Raw genomic sequence first — 18,300 nt, 5'->3', positions numbered from 1 at the left:
CACTTTAAAAATGTGGGCCAAATAAATTCTCCCCAGTCCTGATCAGAATGCCATTCTTTGTGGCCAAAAGACTTCAATAATAAAACAGGATGTACCATCTCTCAAGCAAGAGAAGAGATCACTCCATTGAGAGGAGTAAATGAGAAAGCATTTCTTACATCTAATTTCCCTTTCCAGAATCCATATAAGACCCAATATTGACTAAAATTAGAGGCTTTAGCTCTGTAGACTGCTGTCTGCTATAGCAGTTTCAGCATCTTACCTAAATCGAAGCTGGGGAAATTCCTAAACTGTAAGCCCCAGAACTGCCAGCCAGGATAACGAGAGATGCTGAATTTGGCAACTTCTGGAGGAACACAGGTTCTCTGTCCGTGATCTAAATAGCTATTAAAAACATACTGTTTCTTTCAAAACTGTAGTTTGTCACAGTAACTGAATGAAGAATATTTTCCTATTTTGTAGCTGTTTGAAAGAGATCCAACAAAGCGACTGGGAATAACTGGAAACATCAGAGATCACCCTTTTTTCAAAGCAATTAATTGGGCAGCACTGGAAAAGAGAGAGATGGAACCTCCTTTCAAACCAAAAGTGGTATGTAGCCTTAACATCTATTCCACGTACTCCAGACCGTGGAACTGTGATGCTTTCATCTTGTGTGTTCTGCTCACTGAAACTGGATCGAAAGGCAGAATGCGTGGAGATCACTTTAGAAGAATGAGTAAATCATTGTTTCCATCTCACACGTGCATATATTTACCTGTAACACCATAGTATTTAGTTTGCATATATTTTTTGAAAAAACTAGTTTTAAGTTCGAGATATCCCCAACATTTTAAAAGGTGTCAAAAACATTGAAAAATGTAAAAGCCAGTAAATAACTAAGTTCTAAGCTATATACTTGACAGATAGTTGGGCATCCATTCATACTAGAATTTGCAAATAGTGAATTCTTTAAACATTCCTGGCCTACCCATTTATATTGTCACAACCTCCCTGAAAAGAGTCTATGAAATAGGTTGAGTTAAATTGCTCATGGCCACTTATCAAAATGGCCAAAGGGTTGTTTGGTGGCCCTTCTTCCCTCTCAAACAGAGACTGACATATCACTCCATGGATCTGACACCCTGTATAATGATCTAGGCAGTTTAGGTAATCTCAGCTATTTTTAATTGCTTCTCTTCTTCTTTACAGAAATCAGCAGGTGACTATAACAATTTTGACAGAGAGTTTTTGAGTGAGAAACCTCGATTATCGCACAGTGACAAAAACTTAATAGATTCTATGGATCAGTCTGCATTTGCTGGTTTCTCGTTTATCAACCCTAAATTTGAGCGAATTCTGGAGAAATAATTAATAATTAAACTGAACTCTGAGGTACAGCCCTAATGGAAGCTTTCCAGCTCTCCACATGGAATGTGACTGAAAGACATTCACCTCATTATGACCAACTGTGTAGTGATTAATAATACTTCTGCTAATTCTTTAGCAACTGGCAGCAACTTTGTCTTGCAAGGCTGAAGTATCCTTGTGAATCATGTGTAGGTGATCTTCTCTGCAGCTGGGAAAGTGTAGATGTATGTGTGTTGTTATTTGAATGTAGTTATCTATTTGGACACTGTATATATTGGGGGTATGTTTTATTTTGCTTAAGAGGGGAGATACTGATTATAAAGATATCTTTTAAATACAGTGAGACAGCTAACACATTAATTTTCATCAAGCAAAATGACTTGGCATTCTATTCAATTAAATCTGGGCTTCAAATATTGGTATTTTTAGTAAGTGCCATCAGCTAACACACTGCTTTACGGGGCATCCTGTAACATGTTTACATCCTTCCTTAAAACTATAGTTTCTTTCAGTTCCTGGATAAAGGTTTACTGAAAATAATGAAATAGAAATGTTAAAAAGTGCCCTTTTGTTGCTCATTTCCACAACACGTAATTGTGTTAGTTGATTAGCATAAAAACAATCTTTGGTGGCACCTTGAACACATGTATTGTTGGGTAATCACCTGGAGTTGCTGGGAGTCAGGCAGTATACGAATTTAATAAGTAAATAAGGAAGACTACCCAGAAGTTTATAATATAGTATGTTTGCTAATTGTAATGCATCGCAAGTCTGTTAATATTTCTGGTGAAACTTGTATCTACAAACTGAAATTCACACACGATGGAGCAAATTCCATAATTCAGTAGGAGTTATTTCTGAGCAAACAGATCTGAAACAAATTGGGCATCTTTTTCCAAAGACCATGACAAGGGCAAAGAAAATAAACCTGGCTGCATGAACTTTCAGCTCATTTGAAAACATTTTAAGCATTATTTTGATTTTGGAGTAGATCAGAAATGGAAGACCCCAAAGCACACAGCTGAGTTTTGTAGGTACCTTTTTACAACAGAGTGGGAATACTGTAGATGCATTAAGCTTCTGTGAGGCAAAACTTGTATTTCTGCTTAGTAACCCCTCACAATCTGCACAAATTGAACAAGTTTAGACCCACAGACACTTTGATGTTACTGGACATGGCCTTCAAGTAGCACCTACCAATTGAAAAAGGTTGCCCATTGGGGTAGGCCAGTATAAGCTGTGTCTTCACTTAAGGATCCTTGGTGAGATTGTGTCTGGTTTCTGTAGGAATACTTAGATGTGCAGTTTGTTATGACAAGCTAAGGCTTTGTTTTTTGACTTTATAAACAAAATCTGTTTTTAGTAGACAGATAATGGTAACATGTATAGAACAGAGAGCTGAAACTTGAGGACTGAGAGGAGCTGATTTTTTATTGTTACTCTTGAAAGACTTGGTGACACTTAAAATATAAATAAAGAACTGTGTTCTGTCGTTCTCCCACTTTGCCTGATTTTTATGTCTTGTATCTAAAAGTTACTGTCTCAGCTTTTTAATTATGTATATTATACATTTACAAATCAGCACCCAAATTCTGTAATAATTAGTTCAAAAAGCTAGAAAGGTAGCAGAATGGTATAAAAGAAGGAAAGCCCTCTCTGTGGAAAACAGTATGCAATTTAGAACCACCTCGATGCATCAAATCGTTGTCTTAATTGCCTAACAGCAGGCTCTGCTCCATTTTTCTTTCTAGATGACACTAGGGCACAAATGCCTGGAGGGTTTCATAACAGTTGGATTTGACATTTTTGTTAAGATTAAAGAGAAACCCAGCTGAATTGTTAAGATGTACAGAATGCTGAAACCAGAAAATTAAGGAATAGTATATAAAATGCAAAATGTTCTACATCATGAACTCGGAGGCTTAAGAGTTGGCTGTTAACACCAGTATTTTATGTAACAGTGTTACATGGGACTAAGCAATGGAACTCGAGCTTAGTTAACCTGACAGAAATTAAAGGCCTTGTAAAAGTGACCACCCTGTATGAAGCTACTGCTACTTCGGAGTATATGGCTGGGCTGCTGGTGCTGTAGTTAAAAGCAAAATATTACGTACTGAAATAGTAGCGTACCACCTGTTCAATCACTTCTCATTTTCATTCTAATTAGCACTATTGATGCATTAGAAACACAGACTTAGGATAGAATGTTGCCAACTCTTGGCTATAACTTTTGTTCATATATTTTATCTAGATATTTCAAATTTAGATTATTCACAGTAACAGCTAATTATCTAAACATAAAAGCTATTTGAAGTTATACTGTGTAGAAGCTGAACCAGCAGCTGGTTATTGAGAATACTGTGACTTCTATAAACAAAACAAAACTGTATCAATACATTAATAAAAATCATCAGTAGATGATGACCAAATCAAGCTAAAACTAACTTAATGCTATTAAGTATCTAGGAAAAATAGTTTTAATTTGTGCATAGAGAGCAGTGTCACTAGCATGCCAATGACATTTCACTCTGTATGCTTTGATGCAACTTTGGATGCTGAAAAGCATGGGCTGGAGGAGTCAGGGGCCCATTGCATGTGTTCCATAGAATAAGGCTGTGAGGGCAATGAGGGTGTGACATCTGTCACCCCACTGTTCACCAGGGTTGTTTTGGCTAATCTGGCTGGCTAGGCAGGCATCCCCTTCCTCCCTCACTGCTCCATATGCATCCCTCCCAGAGCTGTGCAGTTGGTGGAAGAGGACAACTATCCCAGATAGGAGCATGCCAATCTTTTCTCAAGGGTGTACGATGGTTCTCCTGCTAGAACCTCCAAACAAGCTCAAGGTCCATGGAATAAGCAGAGCAATCAGGTGAAGCTTGTCAGGCCAGAGACAACCCCTGGAAACCTTACTACCCCCATCACACAGAGCAGTTTCAGTAATACCAGATGGGTCAGTGCGGTCCAAAGCTGCTGAATACAACAGGGACAAGGAGAATCACAACTGCTGTTAGAAAGGGCAAAGTCACAATCTCAAGCACATTCCATACATTGTTTCATTGCCTTTAAAGTCAACAGAAACATTGTAACAACTGAAAGCATTCTTTTTGATAATCAGATGAAACTTCATTGATATTTATGTAATTCAGTGCACCAAATTTGCAAGTTTGGAAACTGAATTCCACACAAATTGTTCATACATGACATAAAACTTCTGAGTCTTCAAAGTAAGCCCATTTGCTCAAGTTTATCTTACTTTAAAACTGCATTTAGTTTTAATTTTATATGAATATAGTAATGTACTAACTATATCATCTAAAATTGCTTTCTTGGACAGACTTGCATTTACAAACAAACTTTTGTCTAATGGTTACTTACCTTAAATATAGTACCAAAATTCAACCCGAGACAGAAATTATACTTCAATTTAGAACTAATATTTTATTGTTTTGGAGAAAGATTACACAAGATTAATCTCTTGTGGAAAGTAATGAATTATCCAAGTATATTTGAAAAACCTGCATTAAATAAATAAATGAACAGTCACACCTGAATTAAAATTTAATTTAAAATCATATGGGTCCACCATACAAGTTGAGAAAAAAATGTTTATAACATTCTCATTTCCACATTACTCCTATAGGCATTATCACACGTTACGCAGATGCAGATTGAGGTTTGCCCTAAAGGATACAGTTAGAAGTGCTGCTAATAACAGTTTCTTGATTAAGATCCACATATTTACAGGCATGTTTCTGTAAAAAGGTAGTAAGTTCTGTGAAACAAAATATGCAGCAGATATTCTGAAGATTACTAGTGTATTTAGACAAAGCTGATAGTAAACAGTTTTTAAGATTTCAACTTTTAGACTCATTTACTTGGAAGATAGTGCAACTAATTTCAAGAGGTTTACTTCCAAATTTTGTATTTAAGATCACAGCTTGTTAAATCAGAATAATTTCTTAGTCTTTTCAAGTATCAACATAAATTTATCATTTGTATTGCATACAATGACTTTTTGTTATATAACCTTTTCTCTGAATAGAAGGAAACACTGTTAACACAATATATTTAGATATAACCTATAAAAATATCTACTACACATTAAATATTTAGCCACAGAATTGTACACATTAAAAAAATATAAAGAGAGGCAAACCAATATTTCTCTCCAATAAAGGAAATCTATGAAGAAATGATACATTTTCAATAAAGATTAGTCTACTGCCTGAACCAATTTAGAAAAGAGTAAAATTCACTTGTAAGATTCAAAACAGATCTACACATCTACACATTTTCCTTCTGGATAACCCTCAACTTTTAAAAAATTAAATTAACCCCATCAAGGGTCCATATCCAGAGAAGTTCACAACTGCTGAATAAGAGAGACCTCCCATCTTTTAAGGTTCAACTGTGGTGCTCTTCCCAGTCCCTTCTAGTACCAAGCAGGCAGTCCTATTTATGATGGCAGTTGGGATCAGAATTGCTGTAGCTAAGCGACACGGTCTTAAAGCATAATGCCATGTGACTGTGCTACTTAGCAACAGCAGTTCTGGCAGTCCTGATTGCGGTTAAGCGAGGACCTCATGTGAATGTGACTTCCGGCTTCCTGCCAGCTTCCCCATTGGCTTTGCTTGTGGGAAGCTGGCAGGGAACATTGGAAATTGTGATCTCGTGACTGTGGGGGCATCTGGAACTGGAACTCTGAGGACTGGTTTTAAGTACCATTCATTCAGCGCTGTCACAAGTTTGAACAGTCACTGAATGGACATAAGCCAAGGACCTGTATTTATTCAAAGAGAAGGCAACCATCCCCCCAAAGAAAAAGTAAATGGAGAGAAAAATAGACAAGTATATTGTACCATGTCAAGCCTATAGTTGCCACTCTAAACGAAACCAATCCAGGAGATGTCCACACCTCTCCGATGTTTGTGTATGACATAACCCGGGTATGTTAGGCATCTATGTAGGTGTGCTTATGTATCTCCTAAAAAGCATGGCCCAAATAAAGACAGGATCAGGGCATGCATTAGTATTAATATTAACCAAAAAACTTGATTCCCTGTGTGCGCATGCCAATCACTCTTTCACGTACACACAGAGATCAGTCTTACACAGAGAAACATGTATGTACACATACACTGAGTCCCCTCCCTCCTTCCAGTGGAAGTTGGGGAAAAGGGGGAGAGTGCATGCAGCAGAGTTTTGGGGTAGCTTCACCAGAAAATGGAAACAAGAAAACTGTTGGGAGAGATATTTGGATGAGGAAAGAAGAGGGAAGCCCCGTCTGAGCATGACAGAAAAGCAAGCTTCTCTCTTCCTCTGTTACCTGCTACCTTCAACAGCACCTTCCCTCTCAGTGGCTAAGGTTCAAGGGTATTTTGGGGGCGGGGGGAGTGTATCTTCCAGTCAGGTAAACACAGTAAATAATTATCTACCTGAATAAATAATTTACAGTGCAAATATATATTACTTTATGATAGAATACAGATCAAGCACTTTTTATACGTGGTTTAAGCCATTTCCATTTTAACACCATCTTTTTGTCTTTCTGATGTAAGTTTCACTTTCTGGCTTATTTCCACTGCAAAACAAGGCATTCACAGCATAGCAACAGCTTACGTTCTAGCACCAGCTACATAAAAATAAAGAAGCAATTTGAGCCTCATTTGCAAAGCTAACATTGTACCGTGTACAGAACTTTTACCATGAAGATGGCATGGTTCAGAAAGGTACCTATATGGACAGTGAAATTGTAAAAAACACTTTCCAACTGGAGAGGACAAAACTGTTTGTTTCAAGAACTTACAAGTATCTAATCTGTTCAACTTCTATTACACAAATATTTACATCATATAATGGCTTAATACAAATATATACATGACTTAACATGCAAACTCAAAGACAAACTCTTCTGTACAAACTCCATTTGAAAGCAGGATCCTAAAATCCTGCAAATTAACCTGCGTTCTTCTGTGCATCTTTGAGAATCCAACTACAGGGGTACATTTTGCACTATGTTCCATCTCTCTTATGACTTCCTCTCAAACCACACAGGAGGAGAAGCGGGAGATGCTAATCTCCAAAGATTTTGATGATGATAAATGTGCTGGTTCTCTTTTGTGAAAGAACGCCAGAATGCTAAATCAGGGCTTAGCAACAAAGCACTTATAAATATCATAGTGCCTGCACCTCCAATTAATATTTCTAAAAACATTAAAAAAAAATTAAAAGGCAGAAATCATGTGCCATTGCCAAATCTTAGGCATTTTGAAATTCTTGCATGAACGCCTCAGTCAAGAACACTGATACAAGTAGTCCTTACTTAATGACCACAATTGAGACCAGAATTTCGGTTGCTAAGTGAAGTGGTCATTAAGCTAATATAACACAATTTTATGACCTTTTTTGCAGCAGTCATTAACCAAATCACCAGTCATTAAGTGAACCACGTGATCATTAAGCGGTCATATGGTTCCCCATTGATTTTGCTTGCCAGAAGCCAGCCAGGAAGGTAGAAAATGGCAATCATGTGACCATGGGATGTTGCAATGGTCATAAATGCAAACCAGTTGCCAAGCGACCAAATCATGATCATGTGACCGCGGGGACACTGACAGTCTTAAGTGTGAGCACCAGTTGTAAGTTGTTTTTTTTAGCACCGCTGTAAGTCTGAACCATCACTAAATGAATGGTCATTAAGTGAGGACTACCTGTATCTCAGGTGGTTTCGGACAGGAACGTGAGTTGAATGAAATCTTGTAAGAATTGATGGTCCTGCAAAATCTTAAAGACAATCTGAAAAACTGTCATTGTTATTTTCTTTGGGAGTGAACTCCACCTCTATTACATGAATTTGTAGGATGGTATTTAGGGCATGACATCTGCCAGCTCCTCCACTAAAGAATCTTTCATCTTACCTCTGCCTACATTTCAAGTGCAAAATGGATGGAATCACTAATACCAGCCCCCACAAACCACTCAGAGCAAGTTAATACTTTATCTGTGTCTTTGGTTCAAGAAGAAGGGAAGAAGTTCATAAATGCCATGAACTCACTAGAGCATTTTTTAATCACTTGTATTCTTCAAAACTGGTGTTGCACATTGCACTAATAAGGTTATCTAACCTCCAACTACCATGTTCCATATTCTTATTTTATTGTCTTATTATTGTCTATGTAAGATTATTTCAATTTTCACAAGCTTTATTGGAGTCTCCTTGAAGATGAATGTATGGAATGGTGCTTATGGAAATTGTGAATGATACGCAGGACAATTCTGGCTAATTAGAGTATTCATCAGTATCCACAAATGGAATTAGGGATTTAAAAAAAACTTAGAAAATGGTTTTACCTTGTATATGAAGTAGAAAGAAATTTACTCATATTTTCTATCAAAAAATCATTTGAATACATTATCCAGGAGGCTCTGGAAACATTTCATAGTGTAGGCGTGTAATAGAAAAAATATTTTAGATGCAAAAATGGAAATGGAACCTTTAATAAAATTACTTAGAAAGTTGGTGTTATTATAAATACCAACAACTACAGCATTATTTCCTCCTCCCCACCACCAAAAATTGGAAATTTTAATATTCCACTGTGTAATGCTGACTTGATTTTAAAAAAATGTAGCTTTTTGTGTTATCAACCAAAGTAATGTAATTACAAAATGGAAAAAAATCTGGAATGAATTTTGATGGAGATGGATATCCTGTCTGGTAGACAAAATATTTTAAAACATTTTTCATGTGCATAAGATTTTGTGTGCATAAGATTTGAATAAAATAATTAGAGGAGGATGGTTTTTAACAGAGAGAACAGCTTAGGAAAATATTCTAACTCTAGAAGAATCTTAAAATAACATCTGACAATTCATACATGTTAGATTCAAGACCAAGAATGACAGGCTGAAGACAACATATATTAAGTTAAAACTAATTCCTTCCTGTGTTCCATGAATACTTGGTACATTTCAGCCTCTAATGCTCAGTTTGCCCTGAAATCCGCTCTAAAAGAGGAGCGAGTGCGTTTCTGTGTTGCTTGCTGCCTCCTTTGGAGGCTTTCATCATTGTGTCCCTGAGACGTTTCCTTAATGTTGACACTGGATAGCAGCCTGGGACAGTGCTGGGAGTCCAGAGAGCTACAAATGGTTAGGTACAGTCCTCAAGGCTTCTTCTCGAGAACGGCTCACACACACATTCTGAAAATAAAATAAAAAGAATTGGTTAGCAAGCTTTAAGTTGCTCACGTTCCAAAGAAATGTACACTGAACTGAGCTTAGGGAATTAAGACTGCACCTCACTGGCTTCACTGAGACTAACCTCTCAAGAAAAATGCCCATGTAAGCTGCAATAAATCAGTAATTTGGCTTAACTGCATCCACAGACTGGTCGCTTTTAGAGATCTTTAGACCTAATAAATTCCTGACATACAGTATATTTCTGAAGATGAACTACTATTGCAGATCCACACTGTATTCTCAGAGGTGCTTCTAGAGATGCATGCTCCCCAGCAGTATCAGATATGGTGTAAAATATGTAGACATCATGACTAGAAAGCCATAAAGGAAGATGACAAAGTTTGGGGTTTGGGACTGTCATGAGTGCTGATGGTGAGCAGGAGGGGGCCCCTATCCAGGGGGGAAACGTATGCGTAGTTTAGAGGCTTTGAACTTTCCTTTGAAGAAACTCAGAGCAGACCCGCCTTGATTCTTGGGTTTATCTGCGAAGGTTTCCCATGGCCTTTCAGTTTGGCAGGATTTTCTGTCTAGTAGAGAAGGACAATAAACACTAGAGACTCAAGCTACCATCTTTGTTCTAAGACAGGACATCAATCCTGCCAAACTGAAAGGCCATGGGAAACCTTCTCAGATAAACCCAAGAATCAAGGCGGGTCTGCTCTGAGTTTCTTCGAAAGAAAGTTCAAAGCCTCTAAACTATGCATGTGTTTTACCCCCTGGAAAGGGGCCCCGTCCTGCTTACCATCAGTACTCATGACAGGGACTTTACCAAAAGTTACAGTTGTATAAAATAACAGATTATATAACGAGAGAGAGTCAACAATTTTTATTCTCTCGTAACGCTAGAATTGAGGAGCAGGAGAGTTCATAAAAAGTAGAGTCCAAGATCATCCACTAAGTGATGGCAGCTGCCCACTGCATTGACAGAGTCAATAAGCTCTTCTTCACAAGCTCAAGTTACTGCCAACAAAAGAGATGGCAATGTAATGGGTTTCATTCAGTATGAACACCTGGGGGCCCACATAGTGGCTTCACTAAGTATATGCAGAAGACTGTTTTTCACCATTAACCAACATGAGTCTAGGATCATGCATAGCACGTTTTTAGCTCCTCAAATAACCCAAACAAGACAGCAAGGTTTTTATTTTCAACGTACATGAACAAGCACAGGAGAATCACAACTTCTGAGAGTCATAAGTCAAAATCTACCTACCTCTCCTCTTTCAACCAAAACCGTTTTTTCTAGGCTACAATCTATGAAATACCACAACTTCCCAGGTTAGGAAATGACATGGCAGTTTCATCAGTAATACTGCTCAAGTTTTTCCTTCATTAGAGAGGGTTTGTAAATAAATGTTGATTCTCCTACACATAGGCTTTCTAGGGTTTTTTTCCAGGTGCCACCACCCGACTATATCCTGCTAAATGCTGCAGATTGGTTGGTATTTACTAAATGGACACATTAAAGCACATGTAGCTTAATTCCTATTACCTTGCATTAAGTACAACCCTGAATCAAGCAAACTATTAAACAGCACAGCCTCTTACCAAAAGACCTACATTCAAACAGGCTAGCAGAGAAAGGTTATAAATTCAAGCCCCAAAATAGATCTTCCTTTAAGGCCCATCAGACTCCCTGCTCCACCAACTTTTTCATTCTTTGATTAGCAAATCCATCATGGCAAGCACTGTCTCCACCAGCATCACCCAGCCTTCTCCTAAGCCATGGCTGTCAAAATTTTGAATCCATCCAGAGATCAAAAAATGTTAAGCACCCCTCTCAATCTGAATAACTGCCAGGAAGCAAATGACAGAATTAAACATAAGGTCCTGGAGACCTATTATGTCAAGAAGAAATTGCTGGGATATGCTATTATGATCCCCACAGAGGGCTCAACCTTAAAGGATGAGGTATTGCATGCAAAATTCTGGACAGCCACAAGAAGGCAGCAAAGAGATGCATAAAACACTGGGCCTTTGCTGCCATCTGATGGTCATCTGGCTGGATGAGGATGAGCCATGAGAGCCTGATGGGGGCAGAGACAGGACTCTGCAGAACAAGTGTGAAAGAATTGGCACCTGCTTCTGGGAACATGCAACTCTACATCCTGATCAGGACTTCCCTGAGTCTTCCCAAATCCACTGCAGCAGGTCAAGGGCCAGAGCTGAAAGATGCAGAAACACAAGACAGCTGAAAAAGGATCAGTAGGAGTCATGCTTTAATCAAGTCACCAGTGCTCCTGTGTAGACCAGCATCTGGAACCAAGCCACAGAGGCTTGAAGCCTGGGAGGTAAGATGGACAGTTGGAGATGGGCCAACACTGAAAACAACGTCTTTCATCCTGAGATTATTGCCAGAACTTGTGTTTATTCTTACAAGTATTTAGACCTTTAACAGATTCTTGGACATTTGATAGTCCTTGTCTTTGCTTTCATTCCTAAGGTGGTTGTTTGGCTCAAAGGAAAATTTAACACATCATATCTGCTTGCCAAGGACAGTGCCTCCTCTGCGGGAACAGACATACATATACAAAACCAACCTGGTATAAGGTATCTTCTTTTCAAAATGGTTTTGAAGCTTTTGAAAGTACTGTGCAGCTGCATTTGATCCTTAATTCTGAAATCTAAAATTTTATCTAATAAATGAGTGGCATATGGCTTTATTATTCAAATATCTTCAGCTAATAAACCTTACGTGGAAATCTAATTTTATTTCAAAAGCCTGGGCAAGTATTAGTCTATTGATAGAATCCTGTTAACTAGAAATTTAGCAAAAAGAAGACAACATGCCACAAAAAGGAAAATTAGTAAGTAAAAATTAAAATGTACATGTCTAATGAAATGTTCCCATATTAACAAAAAACATGGTAATTGTTTTCTAAATCAAAACTGATGTTGCTGATTGTCTTTATATACTTTCCACTTGAAACTTTGGAAGCAGAGCAAACAGAGCAAGCCATCAGTTCCCATTATAGATATAGCCAAAAAAAAAAAAAAAGGAAGGGAAGGGAAGGGAAGGGAAGGGGAACATTGGCTTACTAAATTGAAACTGGCACCAATCAGATGATCTTCATGAAAACTTGCAAAGTATTCCACATGTCCCTTTACCCATTATCTTGAGGAAAGTAAGACCATTTCCATTCTTAATCAAAGCACTGTACAGTCCTGCAAATCATAAAGCCAATGCCCACCAGCTAAACCTTTCAACAAATTCAAAGAACTCATGTGGGTAAAACTTCATAAATTCTTTGCTCATGTGTGTGTGTATGCATGTATGCATGCATGTGTGTATAGGAAAACAAGGCCAGAAACCCATTATGCTTGTTACCCAATTTTCAATATCCAAAGAGCAATACTACCACATGCAGTAGAAAGTTTTCTTCTGAGAATTCACAAAACTACTTTTCATTCTAAGCACAGTTTTAATATCTGTAGTAGACGATGTGTCCATGAGGACATGTTTGTGTTAAAAAATAAGTAACACTGTTGTTTATTCCTTTTTCCACCCTTCATTTCTCTACCCCTCATGGACTCTCCAAATCTTCTTCATGAAGCTTGCAAATGCATGCTTGCTTGCTTATTACTGACTTCTAGTTAGTCCTTCACATACTACCCAATCGTAGCTTTAATTTAATTTGAAATGTATTTTTAGGATTTTATATTATATTTTATATTAAAAAGCAAATTTAAAAGTAAATACTACATTTAAAATTCACAACGAACTACAATGAATTAGAGTTGTTATCTAATTTTAGAATTGCAAAATTTTAGACATTTAGTTTGCATTTGAGTAAAAACAATAATTTTGAAGAAAAAAATGATTTAAATGTTGATAAAAATATGATAGATAGATAGATAGATAGATAGATAGATAGATAGATAGATAAATATGTAGAATAGAAATGTACCTCTTTTAAGATGGTGTTAAACATCCTATTATAGTAGCTGGGCTTTTAAACATCTATATTAAAATACAGTTTAAAAACACTGCCCACTGAAACAACTTCTTAGTTAAATTATTAAAATCAGTTAAAATTGTAATTTCTAATGATAGAATTTCATTGGTCAATGACATTGGAATGAACACACTATTGCCTGAAAAATATCCAGCTGTCTTCATCATTGATGCTATTGTATTTATTGCAACTATTGAACATATTGTAACTACTGACGATGTTATGCTGTTCTGACTAAAACACTCTGAATGATGTCCATGGGCTAGAGTTTGCCATTATGTTCTTCCAGAAAGAGTTTAGTGTTCAAAGTACCGAACTGAACCTTACTGGACACAAAACATAAATTTAAAAATCAGCAATAATTAAGTTATATTGTAAAAGGCAATAATCAAATTTCAGCAGAAGTGAACAATAACTAGTCTAACACAATTTGATCTCCAAGTCATGCACTACACAAAAACTGCTGTATCTGCAGTTAATTCCAAAATGATTGGAATGATTGATAGAAATTTAATGTAGTATGATAAAAACAGCACCACGTTTCATAGCTGATCAGGAAACAGGATTCACTGGTGAGCAGGGACAGTTACAAGGGCTTCCTCGGGAGGTCTGGCAATGTCTACATTCTGTATAATAATAAAAATACAGAGGAGAATATTTATCGTGCAGGACTACCAATCAGTGTTTCCACAAGTAAACTGCTGAACTTAAATTAATGGATGATTGTCACTAAGCAAAATTTACACTAGTTTTTCTTATACACATAGACCATGGATTTACCAAAGACCCTACACAGTTAGTAATTCTATGGTCCCGACTTAGCACTGGCAACCCTCCTCCCATACACATAGAGCTTACAATTTAAAATATTCCAAGTTCAACCATACTGCTGTACCTAAATAGCTGCAAATCTTGTTCACTTACATTGCCCAGATTACTGCAGGTACGGGGGTGGCAAAGAGGCTTGGCAACTTTAGATCCCTTTTCTGGAGGAACCCCCATGGTTTCCATCCACCTTTAACAAGTTGCTGAGGAACTGGAAATACTTCATGCTAAAAGAGCAGCCCTTTCTTGGCTCTACTGTCATTTATCTGGCAAACAGCTTGCTGTGTGGGGACTCTACAGCACAGAACTACTAATGTTAGTTGCTGCTTCTGCTCTCTGAATCACAGTGACTTTATGGGCTCCCTGCCTGTGCAGCAAGTAGCGCAATATCACAGGGTCATTTAGCCATGCCAGCCTTTGGATACTCTTGAATTAGTCTGTTACTTTAGCTATAGCATCTCTTGTTTTACTAATATCACTGTCTCCTTTTCTGCTGAAAATGGAAGTTATGCCAAACCTAAAACCTGGGTAAGTACGTCTCCAACAGGGAAGTCCTACCTCCAGGCCCACCAGGTCTTGGTTATGTATGCCACCTCACCTCAGTCACCTCATCCATGACTAAATCATCAATGAGAACAGATTTATTACAGACCAACCTGGCATTCAAAAAGCAACAGCCGGAGCCCAGGGCCACCGAGGACCCAATAACCTGGTTTATGGGGTGAATATGGGGACTGGACAACAGGACAGCTCTTAAGTAGTAGCCCCAATAGCCTCTCAGATTCTCACCATACCTATCCCTGCTCATCACAGTCTTGAAGTTACTGCCTTCTATTCCCAGTTCCCTTCCTTCCCTAGATCCCCTCTTGTAGGCCAAGACAAGACACCCACATCACACCCACCCAGTCAACCACCAGTCACCCCAGCCCTCACAGCAAATATCTGACACCCCCAAGACTGCTCCTGTCTTCAGGCTCTCAGCAGTTGGTATGATGCATAGCTCCTGTGACAAGCTCCATTGTACACCGCATCAGATCACACACACACCCTTCCTATCCAGGTAAGTAGTAAGATGACAAATAGCTCTCTGGTTAGCAGAAAACCCAGGCTGAGTCCAGAAGAAAGGTCCAATAGGCCAGTGCCCACAGCACCAGGCAGAGGACAATAAAACAGAGCTCAATGCTGCTTCCACCACTCTGGCTCCCTCCTGTGAGCCAGTTTGGTCTAGTGGTTAAGGTGCTGGGCTAGAAACCAGGAGATTGTGAGTTCTAGTCCTGCCTTAGGCATGAAAGCTGGCTGGGTGACCTTGGGCCAGTCACTCTCAGCCCAACTCACCTCACAGGGTTGTTGTTGTGGGGAAAATAGGAGGAGGAAGGAGTATTAGCTATGTTCTCCACCTTGAGTGATTTATAAAAACAATAAAGGCAGGATGATAGACAGACAGACAGACAGACAGACAGATTCTCCCCAGCAGGCCAAAAGGACCCCAGAGGTCCAGAAAATTGTCTTGGTCACAGACTGGGTAAGGATCAATAAAATGAATCTGAATCCTAACAAGATGGTGATGTACACGTGGATGGTTTCTTGGTCCTGCCCTGGACAGAGATGCAGCTCTCCTACAAGAGCATGCATCTCTATCCAGTTAATAATGTTCACTAAACACAGCATGTTCACTAACATTATTAAAAAATATATCTGGATGGCCTTGGGAACCTGCAACTGATTTGCTAGTTCCAGCCCTTTCTGGATAGGGATAGTTAGTTTATTCTGTGATAACCTCCAAGTTGGATTACTTGGATTATATAAGATATAATAGTTTACATATGTAGCTGAAGACTGTTCAAAAGCTTCAATAAGTGCAGAATTCCTAGTGCAGAATTCCACTGCACTACTGCCTTGTTTAGTTCTCTGCTTCCAAACTAAATTCAAGGTGCTGATATATAATGCGACTCAACTAAAGAACTGCATCCTCCATACCAACTTGCTTATATATTAAACATTTCAGATTATGCCTTTTTCTTACTGATAGTTCAGAGATATTTTTTTTATGGATCCACAAAAGAGAAAGGCTCCATTCCAATTCTAAAATGCCTCCCCAAACCATATAACTGACATCAACACATAGTGTTATCAGCGTCAGTCCAGAATGAGATCCCCCCACTCACACACACGTTGATTAAGTTAACTAGGTGGTATTGGTCAGCCCTATCAGGTAGAAACAGACCTTGTGTGGGCCTAAAGCTACTTTTATTAGAACAGCTATAGTAACAGAATCTTGTAAGTCTGCATGTGTTTCCCCTCCTCCCTCTTTTAACCTCAGGTGAATTGGGGGCTGGAAGGGTGAGCATCTGAGGCGTTTTCATAAATGTCTTTTTTGGTATGGGCTCAAGCCATGTTCATCTGATCATTGCCTTTGTAACAGATCTTCTCTTTGTCCATCAAGGCCAGCCTCTATATTCTGAACAGTAGCTGACTGATTTAACAAAACTGTTCAACTTTATTTAATTTGACTTACTGGCTGCCCAACTCCAGTTGGCTCTGGGAGGCTCACAGTGTAAAACTAAGACAAGTATACAATCAAAAACAGAACATTTTATATACTAATTGGATATTTATGTATCTAAAATGTACTTTGGGTAGCCATAGATTCACATTTCACAAGATAATGAATAAAAACCAGAGTTGGACAAATTTGCAAATCCCTGTAGTAAAGAGTCTGAAAATAGTAATTCCAACATGATTTGGCTTATTATTTCTTTGCTTCTCCCTCCCTTTGGGGACTAGAAATTGTTCTGCTTAGTTTAAATGCCACACAGGTTTTATTATTACAGCTGTGTGGATTTTTTGTAATTATAAACTTCATCAGTTTAGGAACAATGTATGCAGCAAAATCCTACTCATCCGTTTTGAGAAACAAGTCTCACTATAGCAAGGGATTTACTACCCACTGGGTCAGCTTAAGATTGCAAATTTACCTGCATGTATGTGCAGATGGGCTAAAATTTGTGGAGATTTCTATACAGGCTTTACACATCAATTAAACCTTAATGAAGAACAATATGGCCTTCAATGCTCATTAATTTTTGCCTTCCAAATCTGTCATATACTACAGAGCAAATCCTCAAATCCAGTCTGCTATGCATACTCAAATCATGCCATAAAAACATGGGGAAATAGCTGCTAAGAATGGACAAAAGTGTGATCAATCTTGGCAAAATTTCTTGACTATCATTTCAAACAATGCACATGGTTCACATATAGCTATCATGAACAAATATGCAATAACAATTCCCTCAAACCTTCTTTTGTCATTTCTATGACAAATAAAGCTCTACTGACAATGGTGAGCTGTTTTATCCCTACAGAGGAAGCAAAGATGTTTACAGTTACACAAAAGTAGTCACTGGGAAAGCTGTGCAAGGCATTCCCAAAATGTCTCTCTTCAAAGCACCAAAGAGCCTGCATATCTGGAGAGCTGGCAGAGGGGCCTGGTTGCTTCCATGGCCATTTCCACATGCCCTTGTACAGCCACTTCACTTTGCCCGTGGTCCCATGAGCACTGGCTGTGGCTGCTCATGCAGAAAACCTTGAAGAGGACAGGCTGCTGCATAATTTCTTCAAGACTATCTCCGTACTGGTCTACACCTAGGTACTTTCCAAAGGCAGACAGGTCCTACATGACTGTAGGGGAGGAAAGTACTCCATTTACCAAAGACAATTAATATCACAGTTAAAAGCAATATTGTCACACTCCCTAACTTACCAAAGGACTTCAATTAGTTAGCAAATCCACTCCCATTTACACTATATTGCAATAGCACTGTGCAGTCAAAAAGTGTCATAATTTTGACAAAAAGAGACTCCTAGGAAAATACAAGGACAGAAGATAACCTATATCAGAGATAAAAACTACTCCCTTTGTTTTATGGAA

At 38.3% G+C, this 18,300-nt stretch overlaps 2 protein-coding genes across 4 annotated transcripts in view; one reads left to right on the top strand and one right to left on the bottom strand.

The window, feature by feature from the left end:
* Nucleotides 1-2,851, top strand: part of PRKCD (protein kinase C delta) — a 68,210-nt gene extending 65,359 nt beyond the window's left edge. The window contains exons 17-18 of the mRNA XM_063291870.1: nt 463-591; nt 1,192-2,851. Of these exons, the coding sequence (XP_063147940.1) occupies nt 463-591; nt 1,192-1,350 (288 nt within the window). The 3' untranslated portion in view covers nt 1,351-2,851. The remainder of the gene's footprint in view (nt 1-462; nt 592-1,191) is intronic.
* Nucleotides 2,852-4,768: 1,917 nt separating this feature from the next.
* PFKFB4 (6-phosphofructo-2-kinase/fructose-2,6-biphosphatase 4) overlaps nt 4,769-18,300 on the bottom strand; it is a 76,670-nt gene continuing 63,138 nt past the window's right edge. Inside the window, exon 14 of one of the 3 annotated variants that reach the window (XM_063291865.1) lies at nt 4,769-9,549. In XM_063291865.1, the coding sequence (XP_063147935.1) occupies nt 9,490-9,549 (60 nt within the window). In that variant the 3' untranslated portion in view covers nt 4,769-9,489. Of the gene's footprint in view, nt 9,550-13,460; nt 14,171-18,300 lie in introns of those variants that run through there. The other 2 variants (XM_063291866.1, XM_063291863.1) reach the window with 2 other exon arrangements.

The sequence above is a fragment of the Candoia aspera genome, chromosome 2, assembly GCF_035149785.1.
Source record: "Candoia aspera isolate rCanAsp1 chromosome 2, rCanAsp1.hap2, whole genome shotgun sequence".
NCBI lineage: Eukaryota > Metazoa > Chordata > Lepidosauria > Squamata > Boidae > Candoia > Candoia aspera.
This window is presented reverse-complemented; position numbering and strand designations above follow the sequence as displayed.